General features: G+C 29.7%; 2 protein-coding genes and 2 pseudogenes across 2 annotated transcripts; 3 read left to right on the top strand and 1 right to left on the bottom strand.

The window, feature by feature from the left end:
* The first annotated feature begins 4,134 nt into the window (after positions 1-4,134).
* Positions 4,135-6,315, top strand: LOC126553879 (uncharacterized; annotated as a pseudogene).
* A 5,277-nt stretch (positions 6,316-11,592) lies between these two features.
* On the top strand, positions 11,593-13,515 carry LOC126553878 (uncharacterized). Its single transcript, XM_050208992.1, has 3 exons — positions 11,593-12,302; positions 12,400-13,384; positions 13,473-13,515. The coding sequence occupies exons 1-3, from the start codon at positions 11,771-11,773 to the stop codon at positions 13,513-13,515; spliced, it is 1,560 nt and encodes a 519-aa protein (XP_050064949.1). The 5' UTR covers positions 11,593-11,770.
* Positions 13,516-13,574: 59 nt separating this feature from the next.
* On the top strand, positions 13,575-14,538 carry LOC126553881 (uncharacterized). Its single transcript, XM_050208994.1, has 2 exons — positions 13,575-14,036; positions 14,107-14,538. The coding sequence occupies exons 1-2, from the start codon at positions 13,677-13,679 to the stop codon at positions 14,176-14,178; spliced, it is 432 nt and encodes a 143-aa protein (XP_050064951.1). The 5' UTR covers positions 13,575-13,676; the 3' UTR covers positions 14,179-14,538.
* Positions 14,539-15,784: 1,246 nt separating this feature from the next.
* On the bottom strand, positions 15,785-22,293 carry LOC114132399 (putative nuclease HARBI1; annotated as a pseudogene).
* Positions 22,294-22,643: the final 350 nt, after the last annotated feature.

Raw genomic sequence — 22,643 nt, 5'->3', positions numbered from 1 at the left:
ATTTTCCCTCTGTCATCTGTTTTGTCTGAGCCCCAAAGCTCACTATGACAGTTGAAGTCACCAGTTATAATAAAAGGTGATGGCAGTTGTTTGATTATATTTTCGATGTCTTCGAGGAGTAAATTTGTCTGATTTGGAATATAAATATTGCATAGTGTGATTGTAGTGTTGTGGGTTAAAAAAGTTACGGCAATTGCTTCCAAATTAGTTGAAAGGGGAATTTCTTTACTGGGGATGGGTGATTCAATGAATATGGCAACTCCGCCAGATGCCCGGATGTAGTCAGTGCGATTTTTATTGTAACACTTGTAACCTTGAATGTGAGGAGTATGCTTTTCTGTGAAATTTGTTTCTTGTAAGCAAAAAATGTTAGGAGTAAATTCTCTGATAATAAGTTCTAGTTCATTGCGTTTTTTAAAGAACCCATTAAGGTTCCATTGGATTATATTTATATCATGATTGTTCATTATAATGTTTTGAGTGAGTATAATGAAGAGGAGCTGCTTTGTGGTTGACTATAATAGTGGGAGAGTTTGGAATAAAAGGTTTAGCAGTTTGGAGAGCTTTGTTTTTGTGTATCTATCAGTTATCATTGGTTTAACTTGTTCAGTTATTTTTTGGAGTGTGTGGATATCAACATTAACTTCCTCGCACAGAGAATGTATATTTATGGATTTATTAGTGAAATTCTCAATTATGTATATGTATTGTGAATATGATATAGAGATTTCTATATTATCTGAAAAAAGGTCTTCGACGGGTTTGAGCCCTTCATTGAGTTTAGTGTGAAGATTTTCAAGTGAGCTGCATTTTTTAATTTTTTTTGAGGGGTCGAGTGATTTGCTTTTAGGTTTGTTGGAATCTAATAGTTTATCTCTTAAGGTTTTCGGCAGATCAGAATTCTCATTAATTTGTTGATCGATATGTAGTGGCGTGGCTGATGGTGCTGAAGAGTTAGTTGGCGATGGAGGAGGTCTTTTGATAGGTTCATTTGGAATACATGTTACATTGTTAGGATTGATTGGTTTTGTAAGGTCGGTATTGGAGTCCTGGGTGTCATTAACTATCTCACAAATTAGATTTGTCTCTTGAGTGCTGTTGGGGTTGGAACTGTTGACCTGGGTGTCATTTACTTTCTCGCCGGTTGGGATTACCATTTGAGTACCGCTTAAGATATTAGGTAATACACTATCCCCCCACGTATCGGGTTTGGTGTACAACTAGAGCTATCGTGGTTATTGTTTTGTTTTTTTTTACAGAACGAGGATGTGTGTCCGGTTTGGTGACATACATAACATGTCAGTGTGTCATCTGTTAAAAAGATTCTAAAATCTGTGTTGTCGTATTTAATGACAATTGAACCGGGTACATTAGCAGTGTCATCGGGGTGTATATATACCTGACGACGAAAGCTACTAATATGTGCCAGCTAGTCGTGAAAACCTGCTTTGAGAAATGTTATCTGGGATATGGTTTTGATACCTTCTAATAATAGTTGTTCGTTTATTATTTCGTGAGGAATTATCGGATGTGCATTAGAGATGATAAATCTTTTTGCTGGGTTGACCAACCGGCGAAAAGATATTTGGTGTTCGTTTATTGATATAAATGAATAATTTTTAACTAGTTCATCGACGATGTGTTTGTCCGTGAAATACACACAAAAGCGGTTGTTAGATATGCGAGATGCAAAAGAAATGTTTTTGGTAGAAGTGATTTTCCCGAGTGCTTTAATATATTCGATTTGGGCTATGTCGTTAATTGTGTTTAGAACAATGGCTTGTTCTTTTTTTGGAAAGATAATGTTGGCTGTGGTTTCTGCGAATGATTTTGGTAGGTTGTTGGTTTTTAATTGAGATGTAGATTGTGTTTGTTTGTGGGTGTCCATAGATGATAAAGTAGCCGAAGCCATATTATCGGTTGTTTGCGTTGCGGCGTGCCGGCAGCGGCTTAATTAACTAACTAGTGAGGACCGATAAGATAAGGAGTTACATACCTGCCCGGAGAATGTTGATGTATATTAAATAAATACTGCTATCGATAGCTAATAAATGCGTAACACACGTGTGCTCTGGACGGAGGTAGAACACGTACTGACCAACATTATTATATATATTAATTATTGTTGTTATTATATTGTTTAGACTTTTAATATTTTTATGAACACAGCCAATGGCTTAGAAGTGTCTAACAACTGCAATTTAATTTTGTTTATCTTATAAATTGTTAAACTATAGTTGGGAAATAAATAAATTAATATTATTATTGTTATTTTATATTGATTAATAAAGATCATGATGTATTATTTTAAAACTATCACTGATCACTTAGTTTTTCTGTTGCCACTATCTAAATTAAATACCAGTGCTTTTGATCATCATTACTTGAACAGAATTCTGCAGATTGATTGTTACAATGTTTAAAATATTCTAATTTTCTATAATTACAGATTTGAAAATACTCAATGCTGCTTACAAAAATCTTCCAAATATATTGAATGCAGTAAACACCATGGATCTTGTTGTGATGGTCATTGGTTGATGATAGCTATTTTGATGACATCTTGAAAATTGCAATACTTAACTTAACCATAACTTTGTCTTTTTTATTAAACAGTTACACATATTTTTATGAATATTTTGATAGAACAGTAATTTCAGGTGGAGACTAGTCAGGATTTAATAATATAGTATAACAATATAATCGGACTTGATTCAATTTATTTAAGTCTACACAAACGGTTGTACGGAGGTACGCGGCGGCGATGACGGCGTCGCCGGACCTTTTACAAAGCGAGACTGACTGTAGGACGGGCCGCCCGCGCGGTCCGTGCCGTTCTGTGGGCACGAGGCGCAGTGTGACCAATCCAAGGCACACAGTGCCTCGGCCCTTACAATAACATAGTTAAAGAATAATAACAAAATCTACTGGGTGCTAACAATTTTAATAACTATACAGTTATTCTGTTTAGGAAAATTGAATATGTCTGAAAATTGCATGGCAGTTATGGCTGGAAGAATGTGCAATGTTGTCAAGTCAAATATTTATAAAGCATATCAAATAACTTAAAACTTTTTCTTATTAATAATTCATGAATTATTAACTGTGGAAGACACTGAAAATAAGATTAACAATTAATCTCTATTTTTATTACATAAATTATGTACCTAAGTGTTCTAACTGAAATAGCTTCAGTTTATGTAAAGTGAATAATTATTAATGAATTATTTTAAGAGTTATTAATATTATGTAAATGTAACAAAACAAATAATTATGTTAATTAGATATTTTATCATATCTGTGAATGACTGTGATACTAATACAAATTTTTTAATTTATTTTATAGCCTGATATATCTGCCATTTACCTGCCACTTACCTACGAGAAAAAAAAACAGTTTTTTTTAAGACTAACTTCTGCGATTTTGCTGTAAGTAAAAGAAATAAACGGTTTTTCTCAAGACCAATCTCTGTGACTTGCCTATAAGTATATACAAAAAGTTTTTCTTAAAACCAACCGACTTTATATTTATACATATATTTCTTTTGTTTGTTTAATATTTTTTTAAGTTTTGTTTAGCGTAGTAAAATGGCATTGAGAGATCATGACTATGTCATTCCAGCCAATCACGAAGAAGTCGGTGTTCCAAATCTCAACCTCTTCCTACAAGACCACAACTACGCCCAACGTCCTGCTGCCATTCAGATTCAAGAAGAATAAGAAGGAGATCAACGACAAGCAGAAGAACAAGGAGATCAACGACAAGCAGAAGAACAAGAAGATCAACAACAGCAACAACAAGAAGATCAACCTCAGGCAGAAGGAGAAGATCAACCACAGGCAGAAGAAGGAGAAGATCAACCACAGGCAGAAGAACAAGAAGATCAGCCATAGGCAGAAGAACAAGAAGAAAATCAGCCGCAAGGAGAAGGAGAAGAAGAAGAACAACAACAAGCAAGAACATATAGGACAATCCCTGGCATTCGGCTCAACTCAAAATTTTATGTTGATAATTTTGGGTATAAATATTATAAAAAAAAGTTACTCATCAATAGAATAACTTTGGTTTGTGAGAGTCAAAAAAATCCCAATCGTCCTATATGTCATGGTTCAGCATCTATCAGTAGAAACGAGATGGACAACCAAATTTTGATTGTAGTTCCACACAATCATGAGCCGAATGAAATTGATTTAAATGTGCCATTTCTGAGGAACGCTCTAGGTGAAAGAGCTATTGATCGGACAATCACAACCCCATCAATTCGAGGTCTCTATAATAGCGAAATAATTAGGTAAGTTAATTAACTTAATTATTGTGTTGAAATACAAATACATAAATTATGCTAATTATATGATAATTTTTTTTAACTTTTGGTAGGCATCCCCAGGCTGCCATTCGCTATACATTCCTCCAGACACAAGCCAGAACAAAAAGGATGAGACTATCGAGACGCCCACAATTACCTCAGGACATGCACGATCTTGCAGAAATGTTGAGAGACCCCCGAATGCAAATTATGCCTCAACGTTCCAAATTCCTTCAACTGCCTTTTTCAATCAAGAATTGATTGTAAATGGAGTAACTGTTGGAATTATTTTTGCGAATACTTCGGCAATTGAAAAGTATCGTGAACAGTTGGCTACAGTAGAGATTGTCGGAATAGGTGGTACGTATAAGACGCTACCTCAAGTGCCAATGGAATTGCGATCTTTCCTGACATTTCAGATTCTCTACAAAAGTGTAGTAAGCAATTGTTTATAGTTATATTATTTGTGATTACTTATAACTATGCTCTAAATATATATTTTTTTTTACAATTTAGGCGTTTCCAATGGTCTTTGTCCTTTTGGGGAGTGAGACAGAGGAAACGTATTGTGCGTTATTCGCTGTGATACGCGTGGAATCCGTTTTTTACTGATTATGAGCGTGCTCTTATGAATGCTGTCCAGCAAATCTTCCCTAACAGTAACTTACTATGCTGTTGGTTCCATTATACCCAAGTAATATAAACAAACGCATTTTGTTGATCATACCTGTCAGATAAATTTAATGATATTTATTTTTGATGTTATAGTCGGTTGTTAGATATTGTCACCGAAAAGTGAATGGTGTCTTGAACTTGGTGAAGAGGCATGATGTAGCAGCTCGTATTTTTAGAATGGTAAATTTGATTTTCTCTTTTACAAGTTAATATTATTGTATTTCAATTATATTTTATATTTCAGGTACTAGCATTGCCTCATCTACCGGCTGAAAGGGGTCATACGGGGTGCTCTAATTTTTGTATGGAAGATGGATTAAATACGATTGTTCATTATACCTTACAATTTCCCGAAATTAATGAGGTTATGAATCGTTTCCTGATGGACTACATTTACCATTATTGGTTTTTGAAAATTGGTCCACGATTTTTAAGTGTTTTTGGTCAAGATCACCGGACCAACAATTACTTAGAATCCTTCCATGCAACGTTGCTCACTCAAATTGGACGCCACCCTAATATTTGGGACTTTCTTCGTGAGTTGTCTTAGTTGTACTGACCATACTATGTTCTCTATGTTGCATTATCCCATAAATGTTTGTGTTATATGTATGTATTATGTGTTTTATGTTTGTGTTATTGTTAGGTACATGTTTAAAATAATCGACAGTGTAACATCAATTCTTAAAAACAAAATTAGTAAGTGTCATCAATATTTGTATTTAATTTAATAAATATTTTTTTTCTATTTGCTTATCTTTTTATTATTGCTTTCATAAGCTTAACCTGGTGTAAAATGTATTTAACACCATTATAGAGATTAGGTTAATATGTAAATAGTAGTTGTGTTGTGAATATTTGTGCTTTGTTAATGGTGCATGGTACCATGCTTGTTGATAAATAAGTGTCGCTTTTAAAAGTATCTCTAGCATGGCAATTTTTAAATTATCATTATTGTCAAAGATATTATATTTTTAATAATAATATTTATGTTTATTTGTATTTTAAACAGAAAGACTGACTATTGTGGAAATTCAATTCTTTGTAGAATTTCAACAAAGCATCAATAATCTCATGGTAATTGTTTAATTATTATCAATATTTGAATAAACATAATTGCTGTTTTGATTGCGGTTGAATAATGTCAACTGTATGTATTTATTTTTTTTAGATCAGAGATGGCACTTCCAGATCTGAAAGAGAAAATTCAACAAGGATTATTGCAGAATCTGTACAGTAACTAAACAGAGACGGTGATCTATTGATGTTTTTGAGGAGGACTGGTCACCGAAATGATGGCTATGTTCAACAATAAATTGGAGCTTATCCCTGAGTATGTTGTAAATTTTCTACTTGTCCACTTACGAAAAATAAATAAGCTATGTCATTAATTGTACTTATCACTGTAGGAGGTGTGTTATTGTTGGGTCTGGATCAACTAAACAGCCTATTTCTCATTGACCGATCTATACACACAAACACATATACTCATATACACACCTTACACATCATTACACCACATAGCTCACTAGTATTTGCGCGGCGAACCTAACCACTGCTAGTTGAACTATAACACTATTACACATAAAACATACAGGTCGGTTGGTGTTTGATATGGTGCGTGTTAACATTTTATTACTGGGATACGCAGCGCTTACCATTTTCCCCATGAAACTGTTGAAGAAGTTAAGAAATAAATAATATTTTATATAATAACCTTAAGATATACTTACTACACATAATGTTATTTAAAATAAATGTATTACTTTTAATAGATTTTTCTGTAACGTGCTCTGATAGTTACAATATATAAATTACTACATTCCACATTCCACAGCCAACAATAACCTAAACACCGGGGGTGCAACAAACACTTTTATAAATACGATAAGGGTAAAACAAATAAGATACTAAAAGGTTGTGTGCGTAGGTGATCAAATACAGATTTTCTTAATATATTAACAATCATCAACTGCGGCGGAGCGGCGTGAGAACGCTGGCCACATCGACAATATTTGCATTGTAACAAGTTATATTATATGGCGGCATCGTTCAGGGTCGAAGACAGATCATCGCACGTATGCTTGTTACCCGGTAGAATATTATAGATATACAATTACCACCCGATAGAATAATATAGATATCTTATTGACTCACACTGTCGCGCGGATGACGCAAGGCTTGGGAAGAAGCGGATGCAGGTGGCACTGACCATCAGGGACCTGAAGGTACCGCGGGAGTCCCTGGATGATATATAAGGGGGCCCAGAATAGGCACATTTCAGACGTGATCCACCAGAGTTAGAGCGAGCACCTTCACGTCACCCAGATCAATAATTTTGTCATTTGGACATAGAATATTTTTCACAAGTTCAATTAATTGGACTTGGAATAATTTCGAGAGTTTTCATTATTTCAAAACAACCTTTCCGATTCGACATCAATTCAACTGATTGTACGTGGCACGTTACAATGCGTTGAAGAGTTCAAACAGTGAAGAAACTGAAAAATTCTCAAATATTTTTATTTCACCATCTGATGTTATAAATCGCAAATACCGCATATATCCAGCGAGGGCATCTGAAGCAGTAATAAAGATAAGTTTGTTCAACTATATTAATAAACAATAATTTTACTTGTTGCCTCCTAACATCACATTGTTATATCTCACTATAGGTATCTTGTTAATTATGTTTTAGAGAAAACCATTTTTTGGCTCAATGATTGGGAAATCAATGTTATATGGGCTTTGTGTCGCCTATGGATTCAACAATTTATTTATTGCAAACGTGTGGTTTTAAATATGTCAACAAAACAAGATGAACCAAAATTCTTTGGAGGTAAATAACTTTTGAATAGTTAATATAAATTCATATTATTAATGTTTATACTTCAATTGTAGCAATTTTACGGTACACTATGCCAACCTATTGGTCAAAATGATCAACCTACATCCTTCTTGCAAGTTTACAGACTACTGCTGGTTTATTTAACAATAAAGGCGCCTAAGACGAAAAACTTATTCTTAAAATATTATGTTACAATGAGGATGAAACAATGTATATTAGTACAAAACAAAAAAGCTGTTGGTTGCTGTTAACTTCATCTAACTATTCAAGAACTATATTTCTATTGAATTATTTTATTTAGTAAAACGTTAAACATTTTTTCAAAAATATAATAGTTATTAAGAGAAAAATTGTATAATTAAGAAGGTATCATACCTATTACATTGTTTTTAAAATATGATTTGGAAATTAAAAAATAATGTTATTTTTATTAATATTAAAAGTGAATGGCCATGAAAAAAACTGTGTTTTAAGTATTATATTATTATATTAGTAGTATATTTTAAGTATTTTTAGATAACAGTATGAATGTGAATCACATACTTTTTGCTTCTGAAGGGCTTTATAACCCCTAACAATTTACAGGTGAACTGACACATAATATGGTATAAGGTATGATTTATAAATACGAATCATTAAACTTTTAAACACATCAATGAAAAGCTTACAAAACATGCTGTGGCCCATATGGATAGCTGACTAAAATAATCAATGTATTGATGAGAATTCTTGTTTCAATTTTTCAATCTTAAGATATAAAAATTAAACTATTTATATATATTTTTTACTATAATCAATTTGTACATTTTTAAGGTTTTGATAAATATTGTCATATTTGAACTTAAGATATTTATAAAAAATTATAAATAAACAACAAAAGTTTTTTTAAAATTTGTAATCTGTGTCTTGGTTCTATTTCAAAAATATTAATGAACGTAACAGCTAACAGACTTAATTAATATAATCAGGCTATCTGACCTTTTTGGAAAAATGAAAAACTGATCCTGGTGTAGAATCCCTCAGAGAACAAATCGACCTCTATGCAAAATACGTTCGGCCAACGGTTTACTAAGAAAACCGTCATTGATAGTAAGTAGTTAGTAAAGTAAGTTATATGGAAAATTTCAATTACGAGCTGAGTATTTTTAGTAGACTTTTGATAGATTTGAGGCTCTACTGGCATAATGCAGCGTGGGCCATTACAAAAATTGAATGTAACAAAACAAATTAATTGGTCAAGTAATTAATGATACTTACCAATGATATCGTTACAACAGAATTTCCTAACTTTTATCTTAATTTGGCTCTCTTGCACATCTGCAGCTGTATCAATGTTTATGTCACGATTCTGTAAATGATTATGACTTATGATTTATATATTGAATGATAATATAATGAATAATTTCTATATGAAAGAATTTTGCAAATTGCATTAAATATTTCCCAAAGGTATAGAATCTTTCACAAATAAATTTAAATTTCAACTAATTTTAAGCAACAATTTGATCCAGCACCATCTAGTGTAAAGCATTGTCATAAATTATAAAATTGTATGATACTATACTTCGGAACTTTGCTAATTTTGACCTCACACATGAATTATCAAAAATATCAAAAAATAGTGTTCAATGAAACTCATTTGGTAACACACATTTTATCCATAACCTTAAATATTGAAGTTATCTTTCCACACTTTAAAACAATTTAAACTTGAATATTCAAAAAAAAAAATTATATCTGTAATGCCACTGGTAAATCCGTGTACCACAGCACACATAATTTTGGTTATTGCTAATTTATGTATTGACAAAAGATTATAAGTGCATGTGTGCTCCTTTGTAAACCAATAACATCAAGGCACTGTTATAGAAATACACGATCATGTCATATACATTAGCATATAAACCATATATAAAACTTAAAAATTGTATTTACTTGCTTAAACCTATATTATGTATTTTAGGTTTAAGGTAAATAGTTACATAAGATACACACATAAAAAATGTATAAATAATAAAATTGTGATTTTATAAATCTTTTAAAAATTATAATGATGAAATAAAAATATATATATTATTTATGGCTTATGTTTGCCATTAAACACAAACAAAAAAATAAAATAAAATATACATTAAAAAATAAAAAATATAACCATGATATAAAAAAATTATGAACTGAAGAATACATTGTTGAATAATAGAGATGTGTAAGTTTACAACTTAACATTTGTTAGTAAAAAGCTTTTTTCAAAACAGAATAATCTCCTTATTGTCCTGGACAAATGCCTATGTCAATTATTGTATCTTGCTGACTAAAGCTGAAAAAAATAATAAAAAATAATATTAATAAAATTATTCTGAAAATTGTATCAATGTAAAATAGTTACTATAATCAATATTATTCAAATTTTATTAGCAAACATCCTTGTATTATAGTGGTGTGCTTATAGAGTATACTTATACTATTTATAATTGTCTATTGGTCATTTGCACCAATTTATCATTTAACTGTTACTTTACTAAGTTACACTTAAGCTAAGCTGTCTTTAAATTTAGAAGATACTTAAGTTGCATTGCACCATTCGGAAATAAATAATCTTAGTAAAGTAACCACAAAACAAAACCTGTCTGTATTAACCGAGTAAGTACAATTGGTAACATTCATACAAAATTACTGACATCAGAAATACATTTTGTAATTATTAATATATAACCATTTACAGATCAGGCCCTTCAAAAAAACGTTTCAGAAGTGCAAATTACTCTCCTGGTGAAAAAATGCGTTTGATTAGCATCTGCACAAAGTATAAACATATTATTGAATCAAAAAAAACTGATGCTGTGTCCTGGAAAGAAAAAGAAGATACTTGGATAACAATTGGAAACGAATTTAATGCCAGTTCAGATGTTTATAGGGACAAAGATTCTTTAAAGAAATGCTATGATAATTAGAAAAAAACTACACGAAAAGTTTATGCGGCAAATCGTCAAGAAACATACAAAACAGGAGGTGGTAAAAATGATGCATGCTCAATATCCCCTATTGACGAAGCTACGATTCTGGTGATGAATAATAAAACAGTGAAAGGACTTCTGAATCAGTATGATGATGATTAGGGTGGTCCTTATTTTTAAACTTTCAAAATTTCAAGCCAGGTACCCGCAATTTTGTTCATTATAATGAGTGATTGATTAGGACTAAATTTGGTCATGATGACTTACCCCCTTCACGTGCCTCAAAAGGGTTGAAAATTTTCCATAGAGGGTAGTATTGTAGTTATGTGAATTTAACTCAATAACTATAGTACTTAGCGCAAAAATGTATAGAAGATTAATTATGTATTTTAATATTGCGCATAAAATATATATTTACAAAATTTTTTGTAAGTCTGTAATTTTCCAAGAAAAATAGTGAAATACGAAATATTTTATTTATTTTGCAAAATAGATTTTTTACATTTATTCAGGTGTATTTGATAAAATATTAAACATAGAAAAATATATTTTATAAAAATCGAATACAATTTAATTTCCTAAAAACAAAATAAAAGGTGATTGTTAAATTTTGCAGTGGAGTGACCATTGTAATAATATTTGGATTATATGATATAATAATAATAATTTTTGAAATTATTATCTTTAGCAAAAACATAAAAGGTATAGTGGATTTATCATCATTTTTCAGTAATAACAATATTTGTTTGGCGATAACCATGTATTGAAAATTATTTATGACCACTTTACTTTATCATTATCAATATCGGTGTCGTTAAATACCTATTAGGTTCCTAAATTAAATTAGCCAAAATGTTTCATTTTCTGTTATTCAACGAGTGTTCAGCGGTGAGGTTAAACGTATAGTAATTGTGGTAGTGTTCATTGTAAAATATTGTTTAATATTGTTTTACATAAAGTATAAGTTTTAATTTACATATTTAATAATGCCAAGACAATTAATATTCTTGGTCGGTGTTATGAAAAACCAAATAACTGGTAGTAAGCTTCCATCAAAAAGAGATATTTTGAGTGTTCTCTTTTACAATATGCGTATAGTCAAACTAACATTACACGATAGCGCTAGTCTTGTGTTTGACGAATGTCAAATTTTTTGGATAAAAGCGCGTATACCTATTCAAGATCGATCAAATTGCGTTACAAAAATTAAAAAACTCTATGATGAATGGAGAAAATTAGATAAAAATAAAAATAGAATTACTGATACACAAAAAAAAATTATGAATACGTTTGAAGACAATTTAAATGACTTATTTGACATTGCGCATAGTAATGCATTAAATACTATAAAAATTCACGAAGATAAATTATTTTTAATAAAACAACGTGAAAAAGGACGTCATGGATGCATGATGGGTATAGATTCAAAATTAACCAGTCTTGAATTTCGAAAATGCTATTTAGAAGAACAAAAAGTTAGACAGAAAGAAAAACACGAAATTGCGTCGAAATCACCAGGTAGTTTATATAATTATAGTTTTAAAATTAATGTATAATAATAATTTTAAAGCAATACTTTCAAAAACAATGTTTCTAAGAACTTTTTATATTACAGTTGTGTCTATGGACTATATATCAGATGAAAACTTCACTGATGAAGAGGAAATTATAAATATTGAAAGTGTTGGCCCGTCAAAAATCAAGCGAGCAAGAAAGGAAATTATAAACCACCGTTTATCGGCTGCATTAGACAAATGTAAAATAAGTGACCGAGATGCCGTTCATTTACTTACAGCTGCAGCTGAATCTTTTAATGTCAATACTAGTGAGTACATAATTAATAGATCTTCAATTAAAAGAGCTCGAGAAAAGCGTCGTGAACAATTATCTGAAGCTATAAAATCTAATTTTTTAAATGTAAATCTACAATATTGCGTTGTGCATTGGGATTCAAAATTACTACCCGGCTTAACAGGAAGGGACACAATAGATCGTCTCCCTGTGATTATTACAGCTCCTAATGTTGAACAGTTATTAGGAGTTCCACAATTATCATCTGGGAGAGGGAATGAAATATGTTCGGCTGTATATAATACTTTAGACGATTGGTGTCTATTAGATAAAGTAGAAGCTTTTGTATTTGATACTACTGCATCAAATAGTGGCCGTCTAAATGGTGCATGCGTTCTTCTCGAACAAAAGTTAAATCGAAATATTCTATTTCTTGCTTGTCGTCACCATATTTTTGAAATAATTTTACAAGCTGTTTTTGTTACATCAAAACTATCTGTTATGTCTGGACCTGATATTCCATTGTTTAAACGATTTAAAAATAACTGGGTGAATTTAGATTTACGTAATTTTCATACATGGACATCACATCCAGATGTATTTGAAGAATTAAAATATGTAGTAGATGATGTTTTATTATTTTGTACAAAAAGAATCGAAGATAATTATCCAAGAGATGACTATAAAGAATTTATAGAACTTATTATGATATTTTTGGGGAAAACACCTCCACGAGGAATACATTTTCGACCACCTGGTGCTTACCACTTAGCCCGATGGATGGCAAAAGGAATATATTGTTTTAAAATGTTGTTATTTTATCAGCAGTTTAAGCTCTCAATAATTGAAAAAAGAGGTTTAAAAGAATATGTTGTTTCATTGTAAAATGTTATTTAGAGGCGTGGATATGTGCTCCCGATCCAATTACAGCTCCACTTAATGATATAATTTTTTTAAAAATTAGTCGATTATACAAAATATAATAAAAAAATAGGAGAAGTAGCAATAAAAAAATTTATTAACCATTTGTGGTACTTAAATGATGAATGTGCAGTATTTTCTTTATTTGATGATCGAATTGATAATAATACTAAATCTAAAATGGCAAAACGGATATTGGAAATAAATGAAGAAGGTATCAATACTGACGATCAAGAAAAAGACTCTCAAAAAAAAATTGTTTTACAATTTGATGACGTTCAACATTTTTTAAATAAAGATCTTCCATTGGAATTAATATCAAATAAATCGATACAGTTTTTTCAAAGATTTCGTATTTCTAAGGACTTTTTACATAAGGATCCAAGTTTATGGAACATAACCACCGAATATAAAGAAGCAAAGGATGTTATAACTACATTAAAAGTTGTCAATGACAGTGCAGAAAGAGGTGTGAAATTGATGGAGGAGTTTAACGACAAATTTACGAAACAAGAGGAACAGAAACAATATGTGTTACAGGTATTTTTTTAGTATTTTTTGATCGTGGAATAATTAGGAATTTATTAAAATTCATTATTTATAATTTTAGATTGTTCAAGATTATAGGAAGCAGTACCCGGGATTCAGTCGTAAAGTTTTAAAACAAACCTATAACAAATAATTAAAATACATTTGGATGTAGAAAATATGTTGTATAATAAAATGTGATAATTAAAATAAAATGTTATTATAACTTCTTTAATATTAGCCTAATTTACATAATTTACTATTACAAATAACATTTTTTTAGGAAATTAAATTATATTCGATTTTTATACAAGACATTTTATTGTATGTTTAATATTTTATTAAATACACCTAAATAAATGTAAAAAATCTATTTTGCAAAATAAATAAAATATTTCGTATTTTACTATTTTTCTTGGAAAATTACAGATTTACAAAAAAATTTGTAAATATATATTTTATGCGCAATATTAAAATACATAATTAACTCTCTATACATTTTTGCCCTAGGTACTATAGTTTTTGAGTTAAATTCACATAACTACAAAACTACCCTCTAAGGCAAATTTTCAACCCTCGTGAGGCACGTGAATGGGGTGAGTCATCGTGACAAAATTTAACCCAAATTACTTACTCATTATAATAAACAAAATGGCGAGTACCTGGCTAAAGAATATTTAAAAAAAAATTCTTCTTCTATAACTAAGGACCACCCTAATGATGATAGTATAAAAGAATCCTGTAATGATATAGATGTTGAACTAATTGAACATTTTGAATTTGATGATGTAATTGTAAGTTAATTAGTTGATTTCAACTAATAGTACCTATGTTAAAATTGTATGATGGTTGATATATCCTTCTATTTTATTTTTGTTAGAGTCCAGAAGTTATCAACACTAACAACCCTACTAATACTGAGGAAGCAGAAAAAATTGAAACAGTAGAAGTAGATTGGGGATCAAAATCAATGACCGCAAGTAATTTAAAATCAAAAAAAAACTTAAAACTAGTAGATTCAAGTGAAAAAGAAAAATGGAGCAATCGTCGAAGACCATCTGTAACACCTACTGGTAATTTAGCAAAGAAATTTGAGGAAGTTGCAAATATAAAAAAGGAAGTAGCTGAAGTCTTTTTAGAAAACATGAGGGCTAAGGAAGAAAGAGAAAAAAGGGAACATCACATAAGATTGGAGATTTTAAAGCTGGAGTTGGAAAAAAAGAGAAAAGAATTGTTCATGTAAAATATTTGATCGGTGAGTATTTATATATTTCTTACTTTATCTCATAATTTTTTTTTGTTTATTAATATTAATCTTTATAATTTGTTTCATAGTACCATGTAAACTTATATAAATACTAAAAAATTTGTTAATTAGTTTATAATACAAATTAATATAATGCATCTTGTTTATTCTGTTTACTTATTAATCATTAATTTTCAAAGTTTATTTTTATTTTTTATTAATTGATAATATATCATGAGACTGTATTACATAGTTACTAAAGTACATTATAATTTGTAATTATTATAATAAAATTTGCAATATATGGTAAAATGTAAAGTTCCTAAAGTGTTCATAATTAAATTATTTTTATTTTCAATTCAAGTTACAATTTTTTTTTTTTTGCCTAGTATTTAATTATAAAATGTGATAAAGGTAAATTATTATAAGTTAAATTAGTTTATTATTTTTTTATTTTTAATTGTAAAATCTGTTTTTAAAACTATTATAAAATTGAATTGTTTAATATAAAAATGTTGTATCATATTCTTAATATTACAATCGACTAAAATAATGGTTGATTATGTTGGCTCTTTGATTTATTCCACCTACATCATCTTGTTGTTGTTGGTTATTTATTGCATTTATGTTAAGGTCACCTGAAGCATATTAAAAATAACATTGTTAGGTTTTAATATGCAACACAAATATAATATATTTACCATTGTTAATTAATAATGACAAAGGATCATTTCCATCAATATCAGGTATTTCTACATTAAATTGAATGGCGATATTGTGTAGAATGAAAGTTGAAGTTATAATTGCCATTATTGTGTCAATTTTTTTCATTCTGATACCATAAGCTAAAATAGGAAATCGTCGTTTAATAACGCCAAAACACCTTTCAACAGTATTTCTGGTACGAATATGCGATTCATTGTATAATTGTTCACTTTGAGAATTAGGATTTAATAGAGGTGTCATAAGATATTTTAATACTGGATATCCACTATCACCTATATGCATTTGTGTTATTATAAATAAATACAGACACTAGTAAAAAATATAATTTAAATTTAGCACTCAGTAACTCGTGATGCACATTAAATTATTAAATGTGTACTTAAAATGATAATATTACTTTACCTAGTATAAGATAGTTTTTAAATACACCTGATTCAAATTCAGAATGAACCCTAGAATTATTAAAAATAGTAGAATCATGGGTGGATCCTGGCCAACGTGCTACAATATTTGATACTTTCAAATTAGCTCTGCATATTGCCTGCACATTAATAGAAAAGTACCCTTTTCTATTTCTATAAATCTCTGCATCATCCCCTCCTAAATATAAAAATAACTTGTCAATATAAATTTAGTTTATATTAATAAAATTACATTATCAATACCTAATGATTGTATTCTAATATGAGTGCAGTCAATAGTTCCAATGATTCGTGGAAACTTTGCTATTTTAAAAAAATCGTTAGCTGCTTCTTTCAATTCTGTATCATTTTTAGGCATACTTATAAATTTTTTGCACCTAAAAGAGAAGTTAATAAAAATTTAGCTTTAATGTATTTTATTGCATGTATTTTTGGTAGACCGTGTACTATACTTTGTGATGTTACCGGTAGACCGTATACTATAGTCTATTATATATAATAGTCTATACTCTATATCTATTTGGCTTACATGTTCTATCAAACAACAAATTATAATTTCATCAAAAATCCTTACTTTAAAGATATGGCCCTTGCAACTCTGTGTATTATTCTACATATAGTAGACAAGTGGCATCCCATAAAATCTCCAACACTCATATAATGCTTAGCAGTAGCACAAAATCTCAAAAAAGTCAGAAGTTGATTAATTGGAGAAACTGATTGGTTCCTTCAGTTTATGAAACATTAATATTTATACATTTAGTATTAGGTATCTATTTGAATTAACTAATCTGTTGTAAGTAGGTTATTAGGTACTTACAAGTCATTTAAATACTCCAAATCTGTTTCAATGTTAAGACAAATAAAACTGACTCTTTACTTAAACGAAAACGACGTTTAAATGCAATATCGTCTAGTGAAGAAAAAAAATCTGATCTCTGATATATCTGTTTTGGAATACCAAAAAAAATAAATTCTAACTCTATTGCGTCGTCATCTAAAACCTCAAAAATATCTAAATACTCTTCGGGGATATCCAGTTCCATTTTATTTAGTTCTGATATTATAAAGTATATTATAAGTATAAAGTATATTACCTACTATAAGAACTGACACTAATATAATAAAACACCATAAAAAACAATAGTAAACTGTAACAGAAAATCTGATAAATTATAATTTATGATAAAAACGATTACAAGTCCTTAGCTAAGTCATGCTTAAATTAATTAAGCCACAGTTCATCATTGGTTTAATTTAAACCTCCCTTAAAATAATTTAAGATAGTATTTGAAGACTGTGCAACAAACTTAAATTTTAAGTTGATCTTAAAGTAGACTTAAATTTTAAGTGTAACTGGTGCAAACGGCTATATGTGTTATAGAGAAAAGTAAAATCAATAATTATATTATAAATATATAAACTATTTAATATTATGAATTATTAATTCTATCAACATTTAACATTACTATAAAACTGAACAGTCAATAATTACAAATTCTCAAGTAATCAATCCATACCCGATTGTAACTTTGTAAGATAAATAATTATCTTTTCCATATTTCTTTTAAGTTGCTTTAGATGTGAAATGAAAAAAAAACTTAAAATAAATAATACACCTATTAAAGAAATTGTAACACTATACCAAACTTACATGAATTGAGTAATGTAATTGTTGTAGATAGCATGATTTTAACTTGTTTTTTGCGATGATTTTAATTCTTTGTCTATACATTGCACCTAGAAATAATAACAATGTTATATAAAATAAAATCTATAGAATACACAAATGATGACTAATAACTATGAACGACTTACAAAAACCACATCTAAGGAGAACTGTTTAGATTTGAAATTTGTATACTGTACACTGTAGTGAAATTATTATTCAATTAAACGAAACAAAAAATGTAAAATACTTTAAATACTTAAAAATTAAATCAAAAATATCAAAATTGATAATAATCATTTTTTCTTTATCATGAAATTAAAAACAATAAAAAATAAATTAATAACCTCAAATATTGGTTAAGATTTGAAATGGTAACCTTCTAAAACTATATACAACCATGGTTATACTAATCTATAATCTATAATAATTGATAAAGCAAATTTTGTATTGTTTTTTGGTTTTTTTATGCTTTTTGAAAGTTATCTATTTAACTACTGGAAGATTTGTTACACCGACTACTTAAATGGAATCCTCATAAATTTCTCTACCGATAAAGTTTTGGGTTCACAATTTCTCGTTCTCTTATGTGTGATTAATATCGTCCGCAAATGGACGACCACAATAATTCTGAATAGAAAACATAATATTTACCCTTGTTATTTTGTAATTACTATACCTATTGTTCAGCGTTAAAGGTTTTGAGACTTGTCATAAATTAAGTTATTATGTATGCATAAAAAAATAAACATATAACTGCATAAAACTATAAAATAGTCAAGTACAGAAGTTCAAATTTTAGTCACAATACCATTTGCAGCTTGCTTCTGTTAAAATACTAAGTCCTTCATCCACAGCGAACATTCTTACTTACTTATCGTTTGAAAGTTTAAAAGTAAATCTAAGTTGTCGGATAACAAAAATCGTTTTCCTTCATTCAAAACAAATCACCTTAATTACAAATACTGTATTTTAATATAATATAAATACACAAATACCTAGGTAGGTAATCTAGACAATCTAGTATTTTTCGGACAGGTTCCAACTTAGGGGGACCATTGCTTTACCAAACGTTTTGGTTTAGGCTCTTCTAAGACGCATTCCCGAAGTCGAGGGTCTTTGAACACCCCCCCTAGGTGTATTTTTGAAAATGTTTAATTTTTGTACAATGTTTCTGAAACTCGGGAACTGGATAGTTTGAAGGTCGGTGATCAAATTTGGCGTCTTGTGTCGAGACCGTAGAATCCGTTTTTCCCTGTAATTTTGGGCTTCAAAAGTTCAAAATTTACATTTTTTTCGGTTTTTTTTGAATGGGCACTAAGATTTGGGCTCAACAAACCGTTTTAGTAATTGAATATTATAGAGGACTTTGCGCCGAATCGATGGGTTCCGAGATCGACGTTATGCGACTTGTGGTTCGGGAGTTATGATTTTTCGTATGTTTTTTGTACTTAGAAAATTACGTAGTAACGTGTTTTTTGGATTTTGAATTTTCGATCTATCATTATGAAACTCGAGATTCTGGTATTTTAGCGTACGAAAATTCAAAAAGGGTCTATGGTCGAAGTACCTACGACCATTATTTCACCCGTAATCTGAGAAGCCAAAAGTTGAATAACACATAAAGTTATTTTTCGTATAACCATACGTTTCCTTATGGTATACGTCTGTGTAATGTTTTAAGTAATAATTATTTTGAACTTTTTGTTTATATGGCACTTAAACAACACGTTTTCGTAAAATCTAAACTTAAAACTTACAAAGTACCCTACGGGGATCAATTTTACCTCTTATGATTTTTGTCCTATCTATGACGGTTTTCCCGGGAAACAGCTGGAAAACGCGATTTTCCTAATTACGAAATTGTCAATTTTCCCGGTAAACCGATGGTCGAACGAACATTTTGCATAGAGATCGATTTGTTTTCCGAGAGATTCTACACTAGGATCAGTTTTTCATTTTTCCAAAAAGTCATTATTTAAAAATTTTATTTTTTAAAAGCCATTTGACGTATACGATGTTTTATGTAATATGTTTTATTGTAATAAAAATGTAATGTCAAAGCAAATTTGCGAACAAGCGGACTGTACTTTTTCTGTACACTCAGACCTAAATTTTTTTTTCTCCAATTAGATATTAAATGTTGATGCTTACCAAAACATTCTAAAAGCACTTCACTAGCATCTTCATTCAACAAATTGTCTTTCTTCAATTGGTTGACTATATTAGTTAATGAATCAATTTTTTTCTGTTTTCTTCTCACTTTTTGTTGTAAAATTTTTCATCTTTTGGATTTAATTGCTGTTTCGTTTGAAAAATGAGCAATACCTCTTTTTAAAAATAATCTACCAGGAGAATCACCAAGAACTGGTATAGCTGCACTCAAGAAAGAAAACTTGATTTTTTTGGTTGATGTATTTGGTGTACATACTTCAGGAAAACATTGTTTGATCTGTAAAATATAATTGACACAAAGATCAAAACTACAATTTTAAGAAATCATTACATCATTAGAGTTAAATAAAATGTACTTTTTGGTTTTCTGTTGAGGTATTTAAATCTAATACAACTTCTGAATTTACATCTAAAAATGACACTCCTTTCATTGATACAGCAGGTGAGTCCTAAAAAAATATTTATTATTATTAATTAATTAATTATTTATTAAAACATGAATACTTTTACTGTTCCTTGGTTGTAAACATTGCAGTTAGGCATGGAGTATGTAATTTGAGTTGATTGTTCAGGAAATAATTTTTTAGCCTGTATTATTGAAATAAATTATATTATTGGTAAATTTTATTCATAGATTAAATTGCATAAGATCAACCGACAACTTACACTTTTTACACGACTTATTATAATTGACGGAACAGCTGTTTCACTCAACACAGTTGTTTTGCTATACACTTTTAAGTCATGCTGTTGAAAATGTGTAGAACAAATCAAACTGTTTTTAGTGACATCATTAGGAGACAAAGCATTTAGGAGAAGAAAATTATTCCATGTTTTCCTAGTGTCGCTATCAGTTGGAAATCTTGAAGAAATCAAAATAATTATGTATTAGTAGACTTAAATTAATCTGTGTTCAAATCATTTCTATAATATTACCTGTGAAATGTTATATGTAATTCTTTGCTTTTAATGTTTCTGGTTCTCCCGCATACAAAACAACTAGGCATTTTAGGCGATCTAGTGGATAAATATGCGTTAAGTGACACAGCCCGGGGTAAATGACCGACGATTAAGCTTCAAGCAATCACATTGTCGAGATAGGAAATGCCACCTCTATCTTACTCTATGGTTCAGACACTGAGATAGATAAGAATATACTTATCTATATCCACTAAGATAGATAAGATATACTGGAGCGCGGACTCGCCATTCCTGCAATGATACAAAAACGAGCCGTCTCGAATCCCGCTTCCCCCACCATCGAAGGGCAAAACATTTCATTTTTACATACGATATACGTGTAGTTATGATTATTTTCGTTCATAATTCTTAATTTATTTTCTTAATTCTTTAACAAATTAAATGTAGTAGTAATTATTCATTACCTTATTGTATTACCATGATTATAATATAAGATATAACGATATGGAAAGTGATCAAGCAGGGATTTTGAGATTTACAATGGACATTTTTGTTTATAAATAGTTGCTCTTGTTAAATAATAAATAAACATTAATAAACAATTTAATCTAACATAAAATTACATGACAACTTCTGTCGGATCAACAAGTTAATATTAAGGATTATTAAGTGGAAATCTATATATTATTATAAAATATTAATATTTAGGTAGGTACCTATAATAACTTAACTTGTTAGTTATTTTTGTTCAATCAAACTTATTAATATAATATAACTTATTCAGTTAAATTTTGTATTGTTTTAACTTAGCTTTTATAGTTAATTATCATTATTATACAGTTAAGTTAATTTAAATTTTTTTATGTATAGATATAGCCTACAGGTTATTGTTGAATTTTATCATGATTGTATAAACTACTTATCGAAAATTATTTTTTATTGATTAAATATTTAATTATATAAAATTATAAAACCATCGGGGCTTCAAGAAACCTCCGGGCCCCTGGCCACAAATAAAACTGTATAAAATGTTAATATTTACTTGTGGAACTGAATACTTCCACCTTTAATGTGCCTATTACATCCAAAAGCTGAATACGAGACAACCATATTGAATATACTAGATATACAAAATTGTAACAAATTACAAACTAACGAAAAGGCTTGAGATTATATAGGCATTTGAGTAAATATCTCAGCGATTAAGAACGAAAATAAATCGTTATTTACAAATTCATCGTATTTTCCTATGTAAAAATGAAATGTTTTGCCCTTCGGTGGTGGGGGTAACGTCAAACACGACGACTCGTTTTTACGGCCGAGTCCGCACTCCAGTATATCTTATCTATCTCAGTGTCTATATCAGTGTGTTCAGACCATAGAGTAATATAGAGGAGCCGTTCGATTTTCGTATTGAGGCGAAAGAGGTCTACTTGCAGTGTTACCAGATGACAATGAAC

Source organism: Aphis gossypii, unplaced genomic scaffold (genome assembly GCF_020184175.1).
Source record: "Aphis gossypii isolate Hap1 unplaced genomic scaffold, ASM2018417v2 Contig00361_ERROPOS139634+, whole genome shotgun sequence".
In the NCBI taxonomy this organism is placed as follows: Eukaryota; Metazoa; Arthropoda; class Insecta; order Hemiptera; family Aphididae; genus Aphis; species Aphis gossypii.
This window is presented reverse-complemented; position numbering and strand designations above follow the sequence as displayed.

Excerpts from the sequence above, each read along its gene's own strand:
- LOC126553878 (XM_050208992.1), top strand. The coding sequence starts at position 11,771 with ATGCCAAGACAATTAATATTCTTGGTCGGTGTTATGAAAAACCAAATA. Across the intron at positions 12,303-12,399 it reads AATTGCGTCGAAATCACCAG|TTGTGTCTATGGACTATATA; the intron begins GTAGTTTATATA and ends TTTATATTACAG. Across the intron at positions 13,385-13,472 it reads GGAATATATTGTTTTAAAAT|AGGCGTGGATATGTGCTCCC; the intron begins GTTGTTATTTTA and ends AATGTTATTTAG.
- LOC126553881 (XM_050208994.1), top strand. The coding sequence starts at position 13,677 with ATGGCAAAACGGATATTGGAAATAAATGAAGAAGGTATCAATACTGAC. Across the intron at positions 14,037-14,106 it reads AGAAACAATATGTGTTACAG|ATTGTTCAAGATTATAGGAA; the intron begins GTATTTTTTTAG and ends TTATAATTTTAG.